General features: G+C 34.7%; 1 protein-coding gene across 6 annotated transcripts in view; it reads left to right on the top strand.

Moving 5' to 3' along the window:
* The window catches only part of PIGN (phosphatidylinositol glycan anchor biosynthesis class N), an 80,543-nt gene that overhangs the window by 7,228 nt on the left and 52,388 nt on the right, over positions 1–20,927 (top strand). For all 6 annotated transcript variants that reach the window (XM_059706247.1, XM_059706245.1, XM_059706242.1 and 3 more), the window contains exons 5-13: positions 40–138; positions 2,151–2,257; positions 3,962–4,086; positions 5,463–5,593; positions 6,713–6,829; positions 9,204–9,244; positions 11,969–12,028; positions 13,358–13,450; positions 14,130–14,185. In XM_059706247.1, the coding sequence (XP_059562230.1) occupies positions 40–138; positions 2,151–2,257; positions 3,962–4,086; positions 5,463–5,593; positions 6,713–6,829; positions 9,204–9,244; positions 11,969–12,028; positions 13,358–13,450; positions 14,130–14,185 (829 nt within the window). The remainder of the gene's footprint in view (positions 1–39; positions 139–2,150; positions 2,258–3,961; positions 4,087–5,462; positions 5,594–6,712; positions 6,830–9,203; positions 9,245–11,968; positions 12,029–13,357; positions 13,451–14,129; positions 14,186–20,927) is intronic.

Here is a 20,927-nt window from a genome sequence, read left to right as displayed (position 1 = left end):
TTTGTTATTATTTGCTTTTTTTTTCTCAATTACCTGAAGGATGGAAGGAAAACCCTGTAGAATTTGATTCTCTTATTAATCAAAGCAAGTACACATGGAGCTGGGGAAGCCCAGATATCGTGAGTATGTTTGCCAAAGGTAAGAGACATTGATTATATTTTCTCAGATAGTAAATAGGTTAATAAATTAATATAGTAATTTTTTTATACTAACAATATTTTATTGATTTTGAAACACATGTTTTAACATATTTAACAATTCTGAAATAGGGATGTGTGTTGCAATGGACAAACATGTCAATTTGATTTTTTTCTTCTTAGTTGAAATACTGGCACATCATATAATTGGGCAGGCCAAAAAACCTCAAACTGCTTGCCACTTATATACTCTTGAATTCAATGGAATGACATATGTCTCTAACATTCAATAGCTTTATAATCTTGGACAAGTTAGATAACTTCTCTGAACTTCAGTATGCATTTTTGTAAATATGATTTTTATGTCACAAGTTTTTTTTTAGGATTAAATTAGATAATTCATGTGAAACATTTAGCAAAGTGCTTATCATATAACTCCTCATGATGCTGATGCTGATGTCTGGTTCATCTTACATTGATGAATTACTAAGAAGTTGGTAAAAAAAAATTTTTTAAAAAAATTGGTAGTCACATAAATATTTAAACCTTAACATTTATGCTTATGATTCCTATTTTCATATATTCAAGATCTTGCCATTTGGATTAGTTGTGTATTTTTTTCTGTGTACGAATCTGCAAGTATTAGAACATCCTTGATTACAAAGTTTATATTACTTTCTAAAATCACTGGATTTTTTTCAATTTATGTCATTTAATGCCTTTTAGTGGGAGCAGAATGATCATTTCACTTAATGAAACGTTTTGTAACATACTTAGTCACGGGTGTAATTATATTAGTTGAAATAATTGAAGATCATTATGTCTTGAAAGCAAAATACATATTCAGAATTTTATGTATGACATTCATAAAACATTATTATGTAAGGCAGGCTGAAAAACCTCAAACTGCTTGCCATTTTTATAGTCGCTTCTTTGGACAGTAGTTTAGCTTTGGGGAGGACAGGTGGCTTATTTAACTTGCCTTCCTACTTCTGGCTACAGTTGATAGATAGGGCCAATGCCTGAATTGGAGACAGTCTAATGGGAATGTTCCCTTTCTTATAGTAACCAACAAACCAACTCAGATTTTTACTTAGGATGTGGGAATTAAAATGGCTGAGCAGTGGAATAACTAGTGTCAGTAGGACTAAACTGACATTGTAAGAGATTGTTATTACTTTGTTTTATCTCTTCCTTTTAATCTATGAGAGCCTATCTAACTGAGAAACTCATTAAGTTGATTTGATTCTTTATAAGATATTGCAAATGTATAACATTAATATATTTGTTTACCCTGTCAAGCTATTTGCCTATAAGCCAGGGGTCCTCAAACAACGGCCCACGGGCCACATGCAAATACAAATATTGTATTTGTTCCCGTTTTGTTTTTTTACTTCAAAATAAGATATGTGCAGTGTGCATAGGAATTTGTTCATAGTTTTTTTTTTTAAACTATAGTCCGGCCCTCCAACGGTCTGAGGGACAGTGAACTGGCCCCCTGTTTAAAAAGTTTGAGGACCCCTGCTATAGGCAATGTCTATTCTCCAATATTGAGAAATATACACATAATCTTTAAATAAGAGAAATGACTATTTGCATTTTCTTCTTGCTTTGGGTAGTTTTATAAACTAAGTGAACTCATCTATTTTAGAGTATAACATTCTAACCAGAAAATATTTTGAATAATTTAATCCTTATAGGGAGACAAACTTTGGTGTTTATTTTTGTGTATTAGCGTTGTCACTTCGGCAAGTAAGTTAACTTACATGTAGTGTATCTGTAAAATTTGAATATCTTGTGAGAACAAAGTAACAGCATGTATTAAAGTACAAAGCATGGTCCATGGTACATAAAATAAATGTTAACTATTCCTCCCATCTTTCTCTTTCCCATCATAATCTAAAATGCTTTGTGAAAAATTCTGGTTACTCCCAAAAATCTTTAAATGACTACTTCATATTTCTAACAGTTAAAAAATTGTTTAAAAAAAATTTCCCCCTTTATTTTTTTCAGGTGCTACAGGAAACCATGTTTTTACACATAGTTATGATGCTGACAGTGAGGATTTTGGTGCCAAGGATGTAACAAAACTGGATACATGGGTCTTTGATAATATTAAGGTACGTGTTAGTGAGTGGTGAATGTACAGGACACATATTTCTACCTAAGTTACTAGAAACAGATTTGTCAGTAAATACATCTTGTATTTGTGTGAACGTAAAAGTTTTATATTATAGCACACTATTTTTAAAAGACTGGATTCTAAGAAATTAAACATTCTACAATAATCAGTTAATAGAAGTTTAAAAAATAATTTTAAAAAGATAACCTTTTTAAACTACGTGTTTCAGATAGTAAAATGAGCCCTACATTGGAATTCAGTTAACCTGTATTTTATTCCTACTCTGCTGAATCATCTGAGGTGTAAACCTTAACCAGTTTCTTACAGTGTGGCAGCCTATGAGATGTGTGGGAACCTCTTGAAAAATGCTGTTTAAATGTAATGCAATTATAATAACACTAGAGGCCCAATGCATGAAAATTTGTGCAAGAGTGGGCCTTCCTTCCCCGGCTGCTGAGACCGGCTTCCCTCTGGCCGGCGGTAAGCAGCAGGCACCCGGGACCCGAGCTTCCCTCCTCTGGCCGCTGGCAGGCACCTGGGTCCTGGACGGCTTCCCTCCGGCCCCGGCTTTGTCCCTAAGGATGTCCGGTCTAATTAGCAATTACCCTTTTATTATTATAGATGAAGTAGATGTTTTTTTAAAATTTTTACTTTAAAAATAATTTTACTTTAAAGAAAAATTAGATAAGTAAAACCAAATTCGCAAATTAATCATAATAAAATATTTATGCGTTTTTGTAAGAAATAAGAGTTTTTTGACTATTTGATAGGGACAATTATCAGTTTCACCAGGAATCCAATTAAAATTCATAAAAAATTGTGGGAAATGGTGACTATCGGCTTTCTCCTCTCAACCAATCCATTGTTTCTCATCTTCAAATTATAATTTATCTGTTGTATGAAGCTTTCATTGATTTATCCCTAATGCTTCTTCTTTTTATGAGTGATGTCTTTTGAACTGACATTGTGGACTTCTCCATAACGTAGTTATTTTTGTTCATTTGTTTATAAATATGTGTTTTTAAATATGTGTTTGCATTTGTCTTTATATTTACTTCACAGGAATTAAGTTCAATCACATTGAATCTTTTTGCGTTTTAAAACTCAGTTTAATACATCATCTCCTCTATTAGGTTTTCCCTGACTTCTCTTTGCTTCACCTCACTTCCCATTCCATTTACATAATAACCCTCTTCTGTGTTCCCTTAAGGCCACTAGTACTGTTTTATTTTTGGCTCTTGTTAAAATATTTCTTCAGTCTTCTATATATTTCTTATTTATTGATTTTAGAGAGAGAGAGAGACATCAATTTGTTGTTCTACTTATTTATGCATTCATTGGTTGCTTCTTGTATGTGTCCTGACTAGGATTGAACCCGCAACCTTTGGCATATCGGGATGACACTCCAACCAACTGAGCTACCCAGCTAGGCTCTATATTTTATTCAATATTATGAGATTTTTATGAAATCACATCTCCTTTCTATAACCTTTTCTTGGCCACGAAAAAATAGCTTATTTCCTGTTTGAACATAGATGTCTAAAATGACAGCAAGGACCTTGTAGTGGTAGGCCCGAGGACAAATTTAAACAAAATAAGATAATTTAATAATTATGTATAAATTTAATTAAATGTTCTTATCAGAATTATTTTATAAATAAAATAAGTGAACTAAAATTTTTAACTGATTTGTTACATATAGGAATTCTTTCATGCTGCCAAAAACAACCAATCTTTGTTTTCTAAACTAAATGAAGAGAAAGTAGTTTTTTTCTTACATCTATTAGGAATTGATACAAACGGACATGCTCACCGACCCACATCAAGGTAATTTTAATGCTGTGTTTAATTTCTTGTTTTTGTGGGTAACAACCATTTTGTTTGAACTTTTAAAGTAGTATAATTTTTTTGTGATTATCACAACAGATATATTTTAAATAACTCTAATGTAGAATAAGTTCTCAATTATATGAGCTATAGATTGATATACTATAGAAGCTAAAATCACATGTGCTCTGGCCAGACTGCACATTAATATAAGTAAAATATATCCTGTATTCTTCATGTATCAAGGCAGAGAAAAAAAATATGTATTTTAGAAATTCAGTAAATCTTGAAATCAAAGCATTTTTATGGAGTTAATATTTATATCACAAAAGGATGTAATTAGCTATTCCTTATGTACTCCATTTAATCAGTATTATAGCTAGCAAATAATTGTATAAAGTTTTTGTATACTATATTTCAGTAGCACTCCTTATCTAGAACAGCAAATTTTTTTTTTCACTTTGTAGACCATAAGAAAGAGGAAAAATCCATGTTATTATTATTTTTTAACATATTTTTATTTATTTCAGAGAGGAAGGGAGAGGGAGATAGATAGAAACATCAGTGATGAGAGAGAATCATTGGTTGGCTGCCTCCTGCACACCCCCTACTGGGAATCGAGCCTGCAACCCCGGCATGTGCTCCTGACTGGAATCGAACCTGGGACCCCTTAGTCCGCAGGCCAACGCTTTATCCATTGAGCCAAACCAGCCAGGCCCCATGTTATATTTTTATGCTTTATTTCAAATTTGGTTTAGATTAGTCTAACTGTAAAGCCTGTTGATCAGCTGTCCATAATGAATACCTCATGATCCCCTTTTTTCACCTGCTGCACTGTTTTAACTGATAGTTCGTACCAAACCAGCCTGTTCAAGCAGCCTTGCCAGCCTAGCCATTTTTAAGTGTACATGTATGGAAGCTTAAGTATAATTTGTTCAAAACATATTTGATATGGTAGGACATCATTTTACAATATATTATAACATTTTATACCACAGTCTAAGGAAAAATTCTACATTTGAAGCAGTTATGCTTACCTGTTGTGACCAGGACAGTATAGTTTGCATTATGAGATACATGAACTTGAAAAGCATCATTATTGCATTTGAAACTTAAAAGTATTCATTAGAATGTATTTGCTAATCAGTACCCTCCTCTTAAATCATTTCCGAGAAGTATTTCATATTCTTTTGCTTCTTTAAACAGAGAAAACATTATTTTTAACAATCTGAAGAGTTCTGATTTTAAACTGTTAAAGATGAAATCTAAAGTATTTCAGGGGTTACTAACTTTGAATGTCATGAGTTCATGTTAAATAAATTTGATTTTTCCAAATTAATGTAATTTAATTTCTTCTTTTGTGTCTTTTTAAATAGGGAATATAAGGACAATATTAAACTAGTTGATGAGGGAATTAAAGAAATTGTGTCCCTGCTTAAAGATTTTTATGGAAATGATGAGAAAACGGCATTTCTCTTTACCTCTGATCATGGAATGACAGACTGGGGTTAGTCTTTCTTTAATTAACTTATATTCTATGATTGAAATAGTGGTAAATGGAGCTTGCAGATATAATGTTGAGGATTACATGTCTTAATGTGTGCAAAGTGTCTAGCACAGGGTCCTCAAACTTTTTAAACAGAGGGCCAGTTCACTGTCCCTCAGACCGTTGGAGGGCCGGACTATAGTTTAAAAAAAAAACTATGAACAAATTCCTATGCACACTGCACATATCTTATTTTGAAGTAAAAAAACAAAACGGGAACAAATACGATATTTGCATTTGCATTTGGCCCACGGGCCGTAGTTTGAGGACCCCTGGTCTAGCATATAAATGTATGCTTAAAATGTAAGTGTAAAAAGTTCTGAACTTATATAAAGCATCTTCTAACTATAGAAGTAGTATATTCTCAAAATGAGAAATTAGAGAAAAGTAGGGAGGAGAAAATAAAAAGTACCATAGGATTAACTGTACATGATGGCGTAGGTGGCGAGGTTAAGGTGGTACTACTGAGGGACTTTGGACTACTGAAAATCCACTCTACATGATCCTGTCCTCCCTGTGAGATTCCCAAGGCAAACACAGTGTGTGCAGAGAGAACAAAATGAGGCAAAGAATGTTAGGGTCCCCAAATCACAATATAGAATTCTTGCGAGCTGCTTCCACTTTATAAAGGGCTTTTGGCTGCACCAGCCAGAGTAGCCTGGAAGAAAAATATCTAGAGACTTTGCCATGCTCTTGAGAATAGCTCTGGTCTCAGCTACCTGCCCCAAACCTGGCTCGTGACTCCCCACAGGCAGAGCTTTCCCTGTTCTTTCTGCCTTCGGAGCCACTCTAGTGGCATCTCCTCCAAGCCTTACTGTTATATTCTTATTCTTCTTCTTTCAACCAGAATCACTCAACAGACATTCTGCCCTTTTTTGTTTGTTCATTTGTTTATGCCTTTTTGTTATTGATGCTCTGACTTCCTGTGGGAATATTTTAAAACTAATTGTTATACAGAGTTAGTTGCAAGCATTTGGGAGTGTGGTGACTAAAATTAACTATAGGTGGATTAACTTTAAGTAGTTAAAATAAATATTTAGGTATAAGTCCATATGTACTGGTCTTATGTCCTCTTTGCAGGTTCCCATGGGGCTGGTCATCCTTCAGAGACCTTTACTCCTTTCGTTGCTTGGGGAGCTGGAATCAAGTATCCCCAAAAAGTATCAGATCAACAGTTTAATGATGTGCTTTTGAAAGGTATAAAAATGTATCTTTATTGGTTTTATAAATAGGACATTTTAAAATAAAACCAAAGTTTAATTTTTTAAAATCACCTTCAAGTTGTAGTTTTCTTTTTGATCTTGTGCTTCTACTATTTCTATGTATTACTTTTGTATGTTCATATTATTTGGTTTACAATATTCAGCTTGAAATACACAGTCTTAGTCATTTGCCTTATGAAAGTTTAAGTACAAATTATACTATTGCCTTTTTTCCCACATGCCTTATTTATACTGGCATGTAGATTAAACCTTGAGTCAAATCTAATTTGCAGACTGTCAATCAGATAAATCACGTATCATAATTGATCTTTCACAACTGGTACTGTTGTGAAACAGTACCCTGTCTCAAGTACTTTTGAAGTCCCTCTGTGTTGCCCAAACCTCCCTTGCTTCTCAATCCATGAAGAAAAGGAATGCCTTTTTCCTGGAGCTCTCCTTATTTTGTCAGGTAAGGTTTTATTCAGAGTTTCAAAGTTTTTACTAATTGGACAAAACAAATTGCTCTCAAATGTCTTACTTTGGATTAGTCGTATCAACTCATCCAAAGCTGTATTTTGTTGAAAATACAGATTTTTTAAAAAAATACAGATTTCCAGATTTTGTAGCTAGACATTTTGATTCCATGAGACTGGGTGAGACCTATAAGTTTTGATTTTAAAACCTTCTCCAGGGTTTCAGACTCAAGCTGTGTTCAGGTATTTTTACCATGAAAAACTCTTTTTTATTTATATATTAAATTTCCTTAGATGCTTGTTTTCTTTTTTTAATTTATTTTTTTATTGAGATATCATTCTCATACCATAAAATTCACATTTTAAAATTGTCCAATGTATTCTTTTGAGTTTATTAATAAGATCATGCAATCACCTCTACTATCTAGTTATAAAATATTTCATAAACTTCCCCCCAAGAAAACTCCATTAGCTCCTTCTTTCTCCCTCTTCTCCATCACCTGGCAACCATTAATCTATTTTGTATCTATGGATTTGCCTATTCTGGATATTTCATATAAATGGAATCATTCACTATATGGTTTTTTTGCACCTGGCTTCTTACACATGGCATAATGTTTTCAAGGTTCATCTATGTTATAGCATGTATCTGTAGTATATTTTGTATAGCTGAATAATATTCTATTGCTGTATATATCATATTTTATTTACACAGTCATCTTCCGGACATTGGGGTTGTTTTCACATTTTTTACTTTTATGATAATGCTGCCATAAAGATTTGTGTGAAAGTTTTTGTGTGGACATGTGTTTTAATTTCTTTTGGCTGGATACATAGAAATTGAATAAATGGGTCATATGAAACTCTATGTTTAATTTTTTGCAGAATGCCAAACTGTTTTTCAGTGCAGTTGCATTATTTTATATCTTGTGCTCTGTGGTAACTGTGTTAGATTGAGTCTAAATAGAAGCTAGGTTAAATAGTATGTTTGTATTTAGGAGATAGAACTGTACTTTGGCATTTGATTTCTCAGTGAATTAATGTTTCAGAATTGCATGGCTTCAAGAATCATTACAGAAAAAAAATGTAGTTTTTCTTATATGACTATTAAGTATCATAAGTTACAGAGACAAGGAATATTCTTTTTTTTCTTCCTCAGGTGATTAGTGTGAAGTTTTAGTAGCTGACTAGTAGAAGAAGGAACATAGTTTAAACTTTATTTGCTTATTAAAGGAAATTTCATAAAAATATCTTAGAACCCTTTTGGTAATATGTATATCCTAATGCCATTAAATCAAGACTTAGTCTCATAATCATTTTGGTTACTGCTTATTGAAATTTCTGAATTTACACATAGAAAGATAGAGGGATAAGGTTATCTTTGAAGTCAGTTTTAACAGTAACTTATTATACTATTTTAAAATTTGGGATTAATGGCGCATCATAGCTACAATTTTAAATATTTTGCAAGCAACTGCCATTACAGAAAAAAAAGGAAAACTTAGATTGACTAATGGACTACCAATGCCTTAATAACCTCCTGGAACAGGATTGTAATTTGTTGTAGGCATGCTAACAGTTATCATTTTGCCTTTTAGTTCCATTGTTCCTTCCTTAGCCTTTTGAAATTTTGAAACAGTTATCTCCATATGAAGTTTAATAAATTATCACAGGAAACACCAAATGTTTACTTTTCAGTTTTTCTTTTAAAATTCTCATTTTAAAAATATACAGCTCTGCCTTTTTAAGCATCTTTTTGGTTCATGCTGCCTTAAAATAGACTTTTCTAATACTTTTGTTTTTCATCAAGCATTGACTACTCATAATAATGAAATGATCCATTCTTTTTTTTCATCTGAACATCAGCTTTTGTGTCTAATGGTGTCTGTTTTTCAGGATGGAAATTGGAGTACTGGAAGAGGCAAGATATCAATCAGGTATTCATCTCAACTTAATGATGTTCAAATTTACTTTATCTTCTATAAGAAGGTTAGACCAAAAAGAGCCCCTGAAAAACCATGTATTAATAATAATGATAATAAATGATCTTTCAAAACATTTCAATTACCAAGGGAAGTCCTTTCAGTGCAAATATTTTAACCCAACTAATCTTTCTTTTGACAAAATATAAAAAGCCTCAAGTAAAACTAAAAGGAGAAGACTCCCTCCAAGTTACACTGGCTAATTAAAGAATTATATGTAAATTGAAATTGCATGCCTGTTAAATTTCTGTGATTTCATGGTTGCCTTGCTTAGTTGCTTTGAGCATAAATCTAATAAAACCTCATTATAGGTTTCTTTCCTGTAGTACGCCAGTTACTGTTTCTTTTTTATTAATACATATTTTAGATTAGTAACATAATCTGTAAATGGCAAGTACAGAATTTTCATTGTTGAATATATGCTATGTACATAGCCATCTTTGCTGTTTGTAGAAAGCATGGCATCACTGATACATGGCCTCCGAAGTGGCAGGAAGATCTGACCTTCTCCAGGTCTGCTCTCAAGCTGACATTCCTTACTGTGGTAGATAAACCAAGGTCTAGTGATGGCGAACCTTTTGAGCTCAGTGTGTCAGCATTTTGAAAAACCCTAACTTAACTCTGGTGCCGTGTCACATATAGAAATTTTTTGATATTTGCAACCATAGTAAAACGAAGACTTATATTTTTGATATTTATTTTATATATTTAAATGCCATTTAACAAAGAAAAATCAACCAAAAAAATGAGTTCGCCTGTCATCTCTGACACACGTCATAGGTTCGCCATCACTGGTCTAGGATCTCCTTTTCAGGCCTGTGCTTACAGAAGCCTGTTCTTCAACATATTAAGAATGCTCTCTTCTATCCGGATGGACATTTATTACCCAAATAAATGAAAATATTTACAATCAGAATAGCAGTTTATTCATTCGCAGTAAAAATAACTGTCAAAGGGATAGAATAACTTGAAGACCATAGAACAAGAACATGTTTTTCTTATATCCAGGCTGGGTTATAATAAAAAACTGAATATGGTTCAACTATTGCTCTTAGTAATCCTACTTCAGGTCTACATTAGATGAGAATTTCTCTATTCATTACTTCCATCAACATTGCTATGTGTCTGCAGTATTGTTTAAACATTGTGCAAACATTATTAAACAATGTGTCAGGGATATAATGGTAAGTAAAAGCAGATACTAATCAAATTATTATACAAATAAGTATAAACTTATAGCTATGGTAAGTACTACAAAAGAGGCCTGTGAAGCCATGAGAGCATAGAACTGATGTACAGTAGTCCACCCGTATCCACGCTTTTGCTTTCTGTGGTTTGGGAAAGCCCATGAAGTGTTTGAATCCTAGAGAGTGACATGATCTGCTTCTTTGTGTGAGGATTTTTCAAGCTGTAGCATGGAGAACAGATGAGAGGAGGCCTGTGGTGGATTCCAGGGGAAAGGGAGAAGGCGATTGGGAAGCCATTGGAGTTTGCCTGTTTTACATGGGGTGGTACTTAGTAAAGAGAGTCCAGGTGGTAAAAAGTGAGAAGGATTGAGAACCTGGGACCAAACTCCTGCTTTAAATAGGGGACTAGAGAAATGAGCTACAGTGAGATGGAAGACACTCAGCTGAGTGTGGTACAGAGGCCAAGAAGGCAGTGGTCTACGCAGTGCTGCTGAGAGGTCCATTAATTATAAAAATCTCCACAGCTTGTGTATCCACCAGTTATTGCAGGATTACTTTGTGCCAGGTACTTCATAAATTTAACCTCATTTAATCATGCTGCAACTCTGTAAGGGAGAAACTTACATTTATTTTTTTTTTTTAACTGATAAGAAAACAGGTATCAGAGAGGTTAAATGACCTGCCCACGGTCTCAGAGATTACAAGCAAGGATTTGAAATTGGGCATTCTGACACCTAAGCACTTTACTGCCTAAAAAATTATAAGGACTAATATAAAAGCAGGCAGTACAATTTGGAAAAAATGGAGGTTACTAGCTCTTTTAGGGAGAATTGTCTATGGGATGATAAAAGGTCAAGTTAGAGTGGGCTCAGGAGTGATGGGGAGGTAAGAAGATGGAGATAGAAAGCATGAACAACTTCTGGGAAACTGGACTTGAAAGGGAGCTATCCAAAACAGTGTGGGTTTTTTTGTTTTTTGTTTTGTTTTTGTTTTTTTGGAGGGGGGGCGTTGTCTAAAGAACCTTTTATCTGATTTATTTGTTTTTCGGTGTGGTTTTTTGTTTGTTTTGTGTGTTATTTTGGACTTTTGGTCAGCCAAACCTCCTTCTGATACATTCCTTCTTTAGTTCATATATACACTTCTCCAGTGAAAGTCTACTATTGCTATTTATTTTTTGTCTAATTAAGGCAGCCTTTCATGATACTGAAAATCTATTATATAAAGTGGTCAATTTCTAGCTACTAGGGTAAGTAACTTTTTGCTTAATATGTTTAACATTTGGAGCTCTTAATGGTTTCTTTTATAATTTTTTTCATGAAGTCATGTACGTCTAACAAATGACATTTTTAGAGATCAGTATCTAAAGTGTATTAAATGTTTGAAGATAACAGATTATAACAAACATGCAGATTATATTACAGAATAGTTGCCTTAAATTATTTTTCTTGTTGACGTCTATAGACTTCTTACAATTGAACTTTTCTGTTTGTAGGCTGATGTTGCACCATTGATGGCTTCTCTTATTGGAGTTCCTTTTCCCCTCAATTCAGTGGTAAGAGACAAAATTTTCTTAACTCTCAGAATAAAAAAATACATTGTACAGTAAAATTTACTTTCTATATGTTTGTGAATAATCTTTGATTACATTTAAACTGTATTTTCCTATTTCTTCCTAAATATGTAATACCTTTTCTACAACATAGGATATAAGTCTAATAACTTTTCTTTACAATTTTTATTTTCTTAAAATGTTTACAAACTTATATTTGTAATTTAGGGTTTTAAAAGAATATTTTATTTATTGATTTGCAAGAGAGAGAGACACACACATTGATTTGTTGTTCCACTTATTTATGCATTTATTGGTTGATTTTTGTATGTGCCCTGACTGGGGATCGAACCCACAACCTTGGCATATATGCTCTAACCAACTGAGCTACCCGGCCAGGGCCTATATTTGTAATTTAGTTTTAAGTGATGAAAGCAGATAAATACTTTTTATTTGCAAGCAACGGAGACTGAATCCATTTAAAGGAAATGTATTTAAAAGATATTGATGGTTTGTTGATCCAAAGGGGTATTCAAAGACCAGGCTTGGAAATGAATAGGAACCAAGAAATCTCTGGAGAATTGAGAGAAAGAACCAAGCCAGAGTCTGCACTGCGGTAGACTAGCATTACCCCTGTCATACTTTTGTTCCTTGACCCTCGAGTCAAATTCCTGTGCTTACTATTTGAGTCATCTAGCCTGGGTTATTAGTCTACCCTTCAGTGAGGGAGGCAGAGCCCCATTGGAGACCCATTACACTGTCTCCAGTGGGGGAGATCTCTCCACATAGAATGATAATACTGCTAAGAATGGGTAGTGGATCCTGAAAAGCCAAAAAACAAACAACAAATCTAATTTAGAATGCTGAGTAATGTTCTATCGTCGTGTGTGTGTGTGTGTGTGTGTGTGTGTGTGTGTGTGTGTGTTTTGGGTAAGTGAAACAAAAGTTTCACAAAATAATCCTTACTCTTATATGCACAATATACTCTCATACTTCTTACTATGTCTTTATTTTCTTTTTCCATAGGGGTATTTTGCATGTACAAAGCACTTAATTCACTGCCTACCACATAGTAATTTTTTCATAAACGTTAGGTTTTATTGAACTTCCTTAATTCATCTCTTTTGCTTTATTTATTATTACTTTGCAAGAAAAATAATTGAACACTTTTCAGTTATGGTTTAAAGTAAGATTTTTTTGTTTTATTATTCCAGTAACTTATTTGTTCATATGTTTTTGTCTTCATTGCTTCCTTTGTAAGTCTATTTTGTTTTATAAGAATTGCCTGAGCTTTGTTAATACTAATATTAAACCAGTATTTATTATTTATAGGGAATCCTTCCTGTGAATTATCTTAACAACACTGATGCCTTCAAAGCAGAGAGCATGTATACAAATGCAAAACAGATTCTTGAACAGTTCAAGGTAAAATAAGACACACACACACAAAATGGACACTGCTACAATTCCTAAATTTAATATATTAACTGAAGAGATTTGAACTGTGTTTTAAGAAATGATTTTCTATAAGTTATTATCTTTAAATTTTATGTATTTGTCTAGCATCAGAGTTTCACATTTCTGAGATGCAGCATCCATGAATGAGTATGAGAGTGTAGAACTACCTTTAAAGGGTCTCTAATTGTAAGATTATTACATATACTTATAAAGACTACAAACCAAGTCTTTATTAATTGGAATTTGCCCCCATTAAAGTATCATTAGTGATTGTAACATTTCCAGTCATTCCTGTACATTATTATATTCATTAAGAACTTTACCATTTAATTGAAACTTTCTGTTATTCTTAAAACAGTTAGTGCAGATTGGCTTATTGTTTTCTAAGAGTTCAAGTAGAGTACATTACTGAATGTTCTTTTGCAGACTTTATATTCTTAATTCTCAGTTTATTGTGATAGAATGATAATATTAAATTTTTAAAAATATTTATGAAATAATATAGTAACACAAAATTCCATTTATCTTCAAAGTAGTTAACCGTCCCTGAAGACCCATTTTAATAGATGTTTATATTTCAAAATGAAATTAGTTAATTTTTTTCTCATTTATAATAAAATAAAATATTTTCATACTTGGTTCCCAGGTGAAAATGACTCAGAAAAAAGAAGTTACTTTGCCATTTTTGTTTACACCATTTAAGTAAGTATGTTTATTAGCTTATAGGAAAGAATTTTTCAATGAGTTTAAATGCTGACAGAATAAATTACTTAGAAACTTTGTGTTTTTTGTGCACATTAGTGCAAACTCCAAAATGAAAGTCTCATCTATTGTTTTTGTAAGTAATGAGCCAGATGCTAACTAAATATTTTTGTATGACTGGTAGAGGGTGCAGAGAGATATCGGAAATAAGGAGATAAATTCAACTATGCTTGACTGGGAAGGTAGGGGGATTCTTGGCTTGGCAGACTAGGAAGGTACTGGTACCATTTTGGTTTATAGGAAGAAAGAAGAACTGGTTTGAGAGGCAGGGATGAATGTTCAATTTAAAATTGAAGACATCAATGAAATAGGGACGTGGATCTCAAGATAGAGATGAGAGTTGATTGTGAAGATTTTGGAGCCATCAGCATAAAGATGGTGGTGGAAACTGTTATACATGTAAGAGCTTTACGCAGAAGGTAGAAAGTGACAAGAAAAGGCCAATGATGCAATTCTGGGAAACACTGACAACTATTGGTGGCAAAGAGGAGAGCAGACTTTAGTGGGCAGCAGATTTTGCTATCTTAGATCCCAGAAAGACATATTTTCCTTGAACCAGGAATGGTGAGAGTTGAGTCATAAATCTGGCTTTGTAGTACTAACTTGGGCAGGTTTGTTCAACCTCCTTGAAGTTCGTTTTCAATTTACAGGGAATTGCATATAATTGGAAGAATTTTGCTCTTGATCAAAATAAACAGAAATTGTTTGAAATATGGGTGTTAGGGATATGATTGAATGACTTATTGGAATTATATTTAACAACTTATGTAGCATGAGTATGGTATTCATAAACTAGAAATGCTTAAATATTGCATTGCCCTGTGAATAATGTGACTGTATGCCTGACTGTGTGTGTGAGGAGGGGGTGGGGGAAGATGACAAAAACAAAGCATAATCATGACTTGCAAGTTATGATCATATGCAATTAATTACCCTTATTTTTTTAAATTAAATCTTTATTGTTCAGATTATTACATTTGTTCCTCTTTTTCCTCCCCATAACTCCCCTCCTCCCAGTTCCCACCCCACCCTCTGCCCTCACTCCCCACCCACTGTCCTCATCCATAGGTGCACGATTTTTATCCAGTCTCTTTCCGCATCTCCCACACCCCTTTTCCCCCCAAGAATAGTCAGTCCATTCCCTTTCTATGTCCCTGATTCTATTATAATCACCAGTTCATTCTGTTCATCAGATTATTTATTCACTTGATTCTTAGATTCACTTGTTGATAGATGCGTATTTGTTGTTCATAATTTGTATCTTTACCTTTTTCTTCTTCTTCCTCTTTTTAAAGGATACCTTTCAGCATTTCATATAATACTGGTTTGGTGGTGATGAACTCCTTTAACTTTTCCTTATCTGTGAAGCTCTTTATCTGACCTTCAATTCTGAATGATAGTTTTGCTGGATAAAGTAGCCTTGGTTATAGGTTCTTGCTATTCATCACTTTGAATATTTCTTGCCACTCCCTTCTGGCTTGCAAAGTTTCTGTTGAGAAATCAGCTGACAGTCGTATGGGTATTCCCTTGTAGGTAACTGAGTTTCTTTCTCTTGCTGCTTTTAAGATTCTCTCTTTGTCTTTTGCTCTTGGCATTTTAATTATGATGAGTCTTGGTGTGGTCCTCTTTGGATTCCTTTTGTTTGGGGTTCTCCGCGCTTCCTGGACTTGTAAGTCTATTTCTTTCACCAGGTAGGGGAAGTTTTCTGTCATTATTTCTTCAAATAGCTTCTCAATATCTTGCTCTCTCTCATCTTCTGGCACCCCTATAATTCTGATGTTGGTACGCTTGAAGCTGTCCCAGAGGTTCCTTACACTATCTTCGTATTTTCGGATTCTTTTTTCATTTTGCTTTTTTGGTTGGGTGTTTTTTGCTTCTTCGCATTTCAAATCTTTGACTTGATTCTTGCACTCCTCTGATCTCTGTTGGGAGTCTGTGTAATATTCTTTATTTCAGTCAGTGTATGCTTAATTTCTAGTTGGTTCTTTATCACAACATTGAGGGTCTCATTAGATTTATTGAGGATCTCACTATATTTATCGGCGGTCTCACCAGTCTTTTCGAGGGACTTACTAAGTTTATCGGAGGCTTCTAGACAGTTCTTGAGAGACCTTAAAAGTGTGGTTTTGAACTCTATATCCTCCATTTCTGTCAGTTGTGTCCTGTTTCTTTGTCTCCGCATTTTTTATGCTTTCTTGGTGCACCCCCTTGTGGTCTTTGTGCGCAGTCTTGTTGTAGTTAAACTTTGATTGTTGTAGGTAACACTGGGGGGCGATTTGACCTCCAGGCCAACTGGCTGTGAGAGTGAGCTGTGTCTGCAGTGGGAGAACTTCTGTCCTCTAGGGAGGTGCTAATCTAGCCCTTGCCTAAGGCTATCCTGCAAATGCCTCTGTGCAAGGCTTGGGCGGGGAGGGGCGGGTCCCAGGGGATCAACAGGTTGGGCGGAGCAAGCAGTTATGGCTAATCTCAGTCCTGCCCCCAGAGGCTCAGTCTCTCAGAGTCCCAGCAACCACTGCTCGGAGAGAAAGCTGCCCTCGAGTTCCGACTGATGCCAGACAGTCCCGCTTCTCCCGTTTGAGTCTGGGTCCCCAGAGACTCGCCCGGAACTGGAGCTCAGAGCCTGAGACTCCCTCCAGATTGAAACAGACAACTGCGCCCTCAGCCGCCAGCCCACTCTGCACGCACCTCCGCACCTTTGTATTTTCCACACTGCGCCTCCTCTGAATCTCGGTATGCTTTTCTCTTTCCTTCTAGTTGTAGAATTTCCCCTCAGCCAGCCTTCCTGTGGTTCTGGGTGATGTCCGTTCAGTCTTTTAGTTGTATTTTTGAAGTGGTTGTACGAGGCAGCAATCTCTGGTGTTTACCTATGCCGCCATCTTGGTTTCTCCCAATGAACTCTAATTACCCTTATTTTTTAAAATATATATCAAAAGTAGATTTACCTTTGAGGAATGTCCATGATTATGTGTATTACATATGCTTATAAAGCCAAGTCTTTATCTCTTAGAATATGCCCCATATTATATCATATATATGTATCATATGCATCTGTTTATGTATAATGTAGTGGTATAGTCAGACCATAACAAAATAAATTAATGAACAAGAAATATATTATCAATTTCTGGTATGAAGAAAATACGTAAGACATTGAACTGAGAATAACTGAGAGTTACTTTAGCCCAGCCACTTTAGAAAAAATGGTCAGGGAAGCACTCTTCTCTAAGAGGTTCAAGTGCACACTGCCCGCCTTCTTTTACTCAGCTTGCTGACTCACTATGGACTTGCTCTGATTTTATGCTAAACATCTGCCTACAGAGGCACTGCTCGCTTTGTGTCATCTCTGGGCTCAGTAGGATAGCTGATTCCCGCTCACTGGCTCACCCACCCTAGAGCAAAGCTACTAGCTCTGCCTGTATACTTGAAAATCGCCATTTATTGAAAGCCTGCCATATAACCAGAAAAACCTAAGATAATATGAATAATAGACTTTTTTGTTGTTGTTAACCCTCACCCGAGGATATTTTTCCATTGCTTTTTAGAGAGAGTGGAAGAAGGGAGGGAAACATGGATGTGAGAGAGACACATTGATTGGTTGCCTCCCACATATGCCCTGACCTGGGGGACCTGGGACCAGGGATTGAGCCTGCAACCGAGGTATGAGGTACGTGCCCTTGACTGGAATCGAACCAGGGACCCTTCAGTCCGAGGGCTGATGCTCTATCCATTAAGCCAAACTGGCTAGGGCAAGAGTAGACTCTTGAGGAAATAGATTATTTAAGGAACAGAAAAGAACTTATAAATATTAAAATCCTCAGCAATATTTGAGACATTATTGTATCCATAAAATAAAAATCAGCATAAACTTTGCAAAATGAGAAAGAGTACAGAATGCTTTTTTTTTAAAGGGGTAATGCAACTAAAAATTTAAGGAATGCTGAACTGTACAAGAACAGTCCAAATGGGAAGCAAGTCCTCCAGATTAGAATAGGTAGTGAAATGGATTTTAAGTAATATATGGATTGAATAAGGAGCTAGGGAAAACACAGTGACTTACACAGAAGGAATACATTTCTTCATCCTCCAAAATAATGACAATTGGAAACTTCAGGGTGTACATTTCAAAGTGTACAAGGAAGCATGCTTTAATTATGAAGCAGCCTAAGATGTGACATGACTGAACAGTTGCAGAGTATCAGAAAGGGAAGTCATTTGAACATTGGCACATGGATCAAGGAAATCTAATTATAGTTTGCTACTCAGTGAACAGTATTTAAATAATCGTAATGTAAATATTGGTTTTCAGTTTTTAAAGTCAAACCTTAGACAAAGTAAGGAAGACTTAAGATTATAGAGTAGAATGCAAATGTTACCAACCTTGACAATGTACAGAGTTACAGGTTGGAAGGCTGAGGGAAAAGAAATGTAAATAGAATGGTAGTGATTCTGTTGTCTTCATAAAATAGAATTTGGAGAGTCAGGCAGTAGGTTAGAGAATAAGACAGATTATTTAAGTGACCAGCATAGCCCTACCTGGTTTTGCTCAGTGGATAGAGTGTCGACCTGTGGACTGAAGGGTCCTGGGTTCGATTCCAGTCAAGAGCATGTGCCTGGTTGCAGGCTCGATCCCCAGTAGGGGGTGTGCAAGAGGCAGCAGATCAATGATTCTCTCTCATCATTGATATTTCTATCTCTCCCTCTTCCTTCCTCTCTCAAATCAATAAAAATAAATAAAGTGACCACCGTAGCCAATAGAGGAGGCAAAAATAGTAATATGACCATGTTGAAGGGGGAGGAGACAGTAAGAACAGCTAGTCAATGGAGAGTCAATAGAAAGTATCTCAGGTCATCAAATCAAGAAATAGTAATAAAAGCATATTATTAAGGCCTTGGCCGGTGGCTCAGTTGGTTGGAGCATCATCCCCTGCATCAAAGTGGTTGTTCGATCCCTGGTCAGGATGCATACAGGAGACAACCAATCAATGTTTCTCTCTCTTCTCTCAAATCAATTTTTAACAACACAAATATAGCCTTAGGTGAGGATATAAAAAAAATAAAAGCATATTCCTGAGAAAAATGGAGGTAGCTACCAAAATAACTAAAAACAGACCTTTGAAAAGTGTGTGTGTCTAATTTGGGGACTTGAGAGATGAGAAGGTTGGACAGGGATTTATTGGTTGTCATTATGCCCTCCTGTACTATTTTTTATTTTTATAAATTATATGAATATATTGCTTCAATAAAACATTTTTAAAAGAAACAATAAATATTTGAATCATTGGCATGAATAAAAATATTTTTTTCATATAAATTTTAGAATCATCTTAAGTTATATAAAGAATTCTTTGGTTATTACAGTATACAATATTTCAGAAGTAATTTGGAGGGAATTACAACTTTTACAATATTGAACATTACCATCTAACATCTATTTATTTATATCTTCTGTTATGTCCTTAAGAAAAATTTTAGTTTCTCCCACAATATACATTTCTTATTACTTTTTTCCTGGATATTTTATTTCCACTCTTGTGTAGTGTCCTTTTTTTTTCCTATTACATAAGCTCTATATACCAGAAAAAACAGTTATCACCATTTACCATCTGAGTACAATGGACTCTTTATTTTTCTCTGGTCTAGTGATTTTCTTTATTTCTACACAATCTGTTTTCTTCTAGTTACTATTATATATGCACCTAATGTCAGCATTGTCCACTTAGAAACCATATCACGTAAATATTGGCACATAAATATCATAAAAGATGAAAGAATACTGTGCCACACATTCTTTTTTTGTTGTTAATCCTCACCTGAGGATATTTTTTCCTTTTTTTTTTTTTTCTTTTATAGAGAGAGAGTGGGAGGGAGGGACAGGGGGGAGTGGGAGAGGAAAGAGAGAGCTTGACACATCAACTGGTCACCTCCCTGGAGCACATACCCAACCAGGGCTGGGTGCTTGGGCAGACACTCTAACCACTGAACACACTGGTCGGGGCATCATACATTCTTTTTGCAAACAGATAGCTTACTTAGGTAGCTTCCTGTTACAAACAATTGTGTGATGAGGTCCTTTCCTTTTGAATAAGAACCATCTTTTCTTTTTATTCTTATAAACATACTGTTTAGTCACTGATTCATAAGTTTGAGAAAATTTAGGATATTGATATCTGAAAATTCATACTCTTTTTTTTCCTTTTTTTTTTCCTTGGAAGGAGAAGGGGAGGAGAGGGGGAGGAGATCTGAAAATTCATACTCTTGAGATCTTACTTATGTGATCCATTTCACCAGCATCACTGTATTTTAGTTTAATGATATCTGTTCACCATTCCTCCATTGTCTTACTTAGTATTTTCCAGCATTAATACTTGATGAATAATATAATAATTTTTAGGGTGATAAAATAGCAAATGTTTCAACAAAAAGAAAAATTAAGACTGCTAAAATCCTATAACATATCTTAGACTTGTAAAAGGGTCCAATGGATCCATATGGTAATTGTATATCCTATTTTACCCTATTCGTTAAAAAGTAAGTACATTTTATTTTTGATATTTTAAAGACCCGTGAGAAAGAATAAAATAATGAAATAGTTATATAGAACTGTTGAAAAAAGAAACTCAAAACTAAAATTGGGTCCAGTGGATCCCAATGTTATGCCAAGGGTTGGCCAGCAGGTGGAGAT

The sequence above is a fragment of the Myotis daubentonii genome, chromosome 8, assembly GCF_963259705.1.
Source record: "Myotis daubentonii chromosome 8, mMyoDau2.1, whole genome shotgun sequence".
Lineage (NCBI taxonomy): Eukaryota > Metazoa > Chordata > Mammalia > Chiroptera > Vespertilionidae > Myotis > Myotis daubentonii.
The sequence above is the reverse complement of the archived record's forward strand: the minus strand, read 5'-3'. Positions and strand labels throughout refer to the sequence as shown.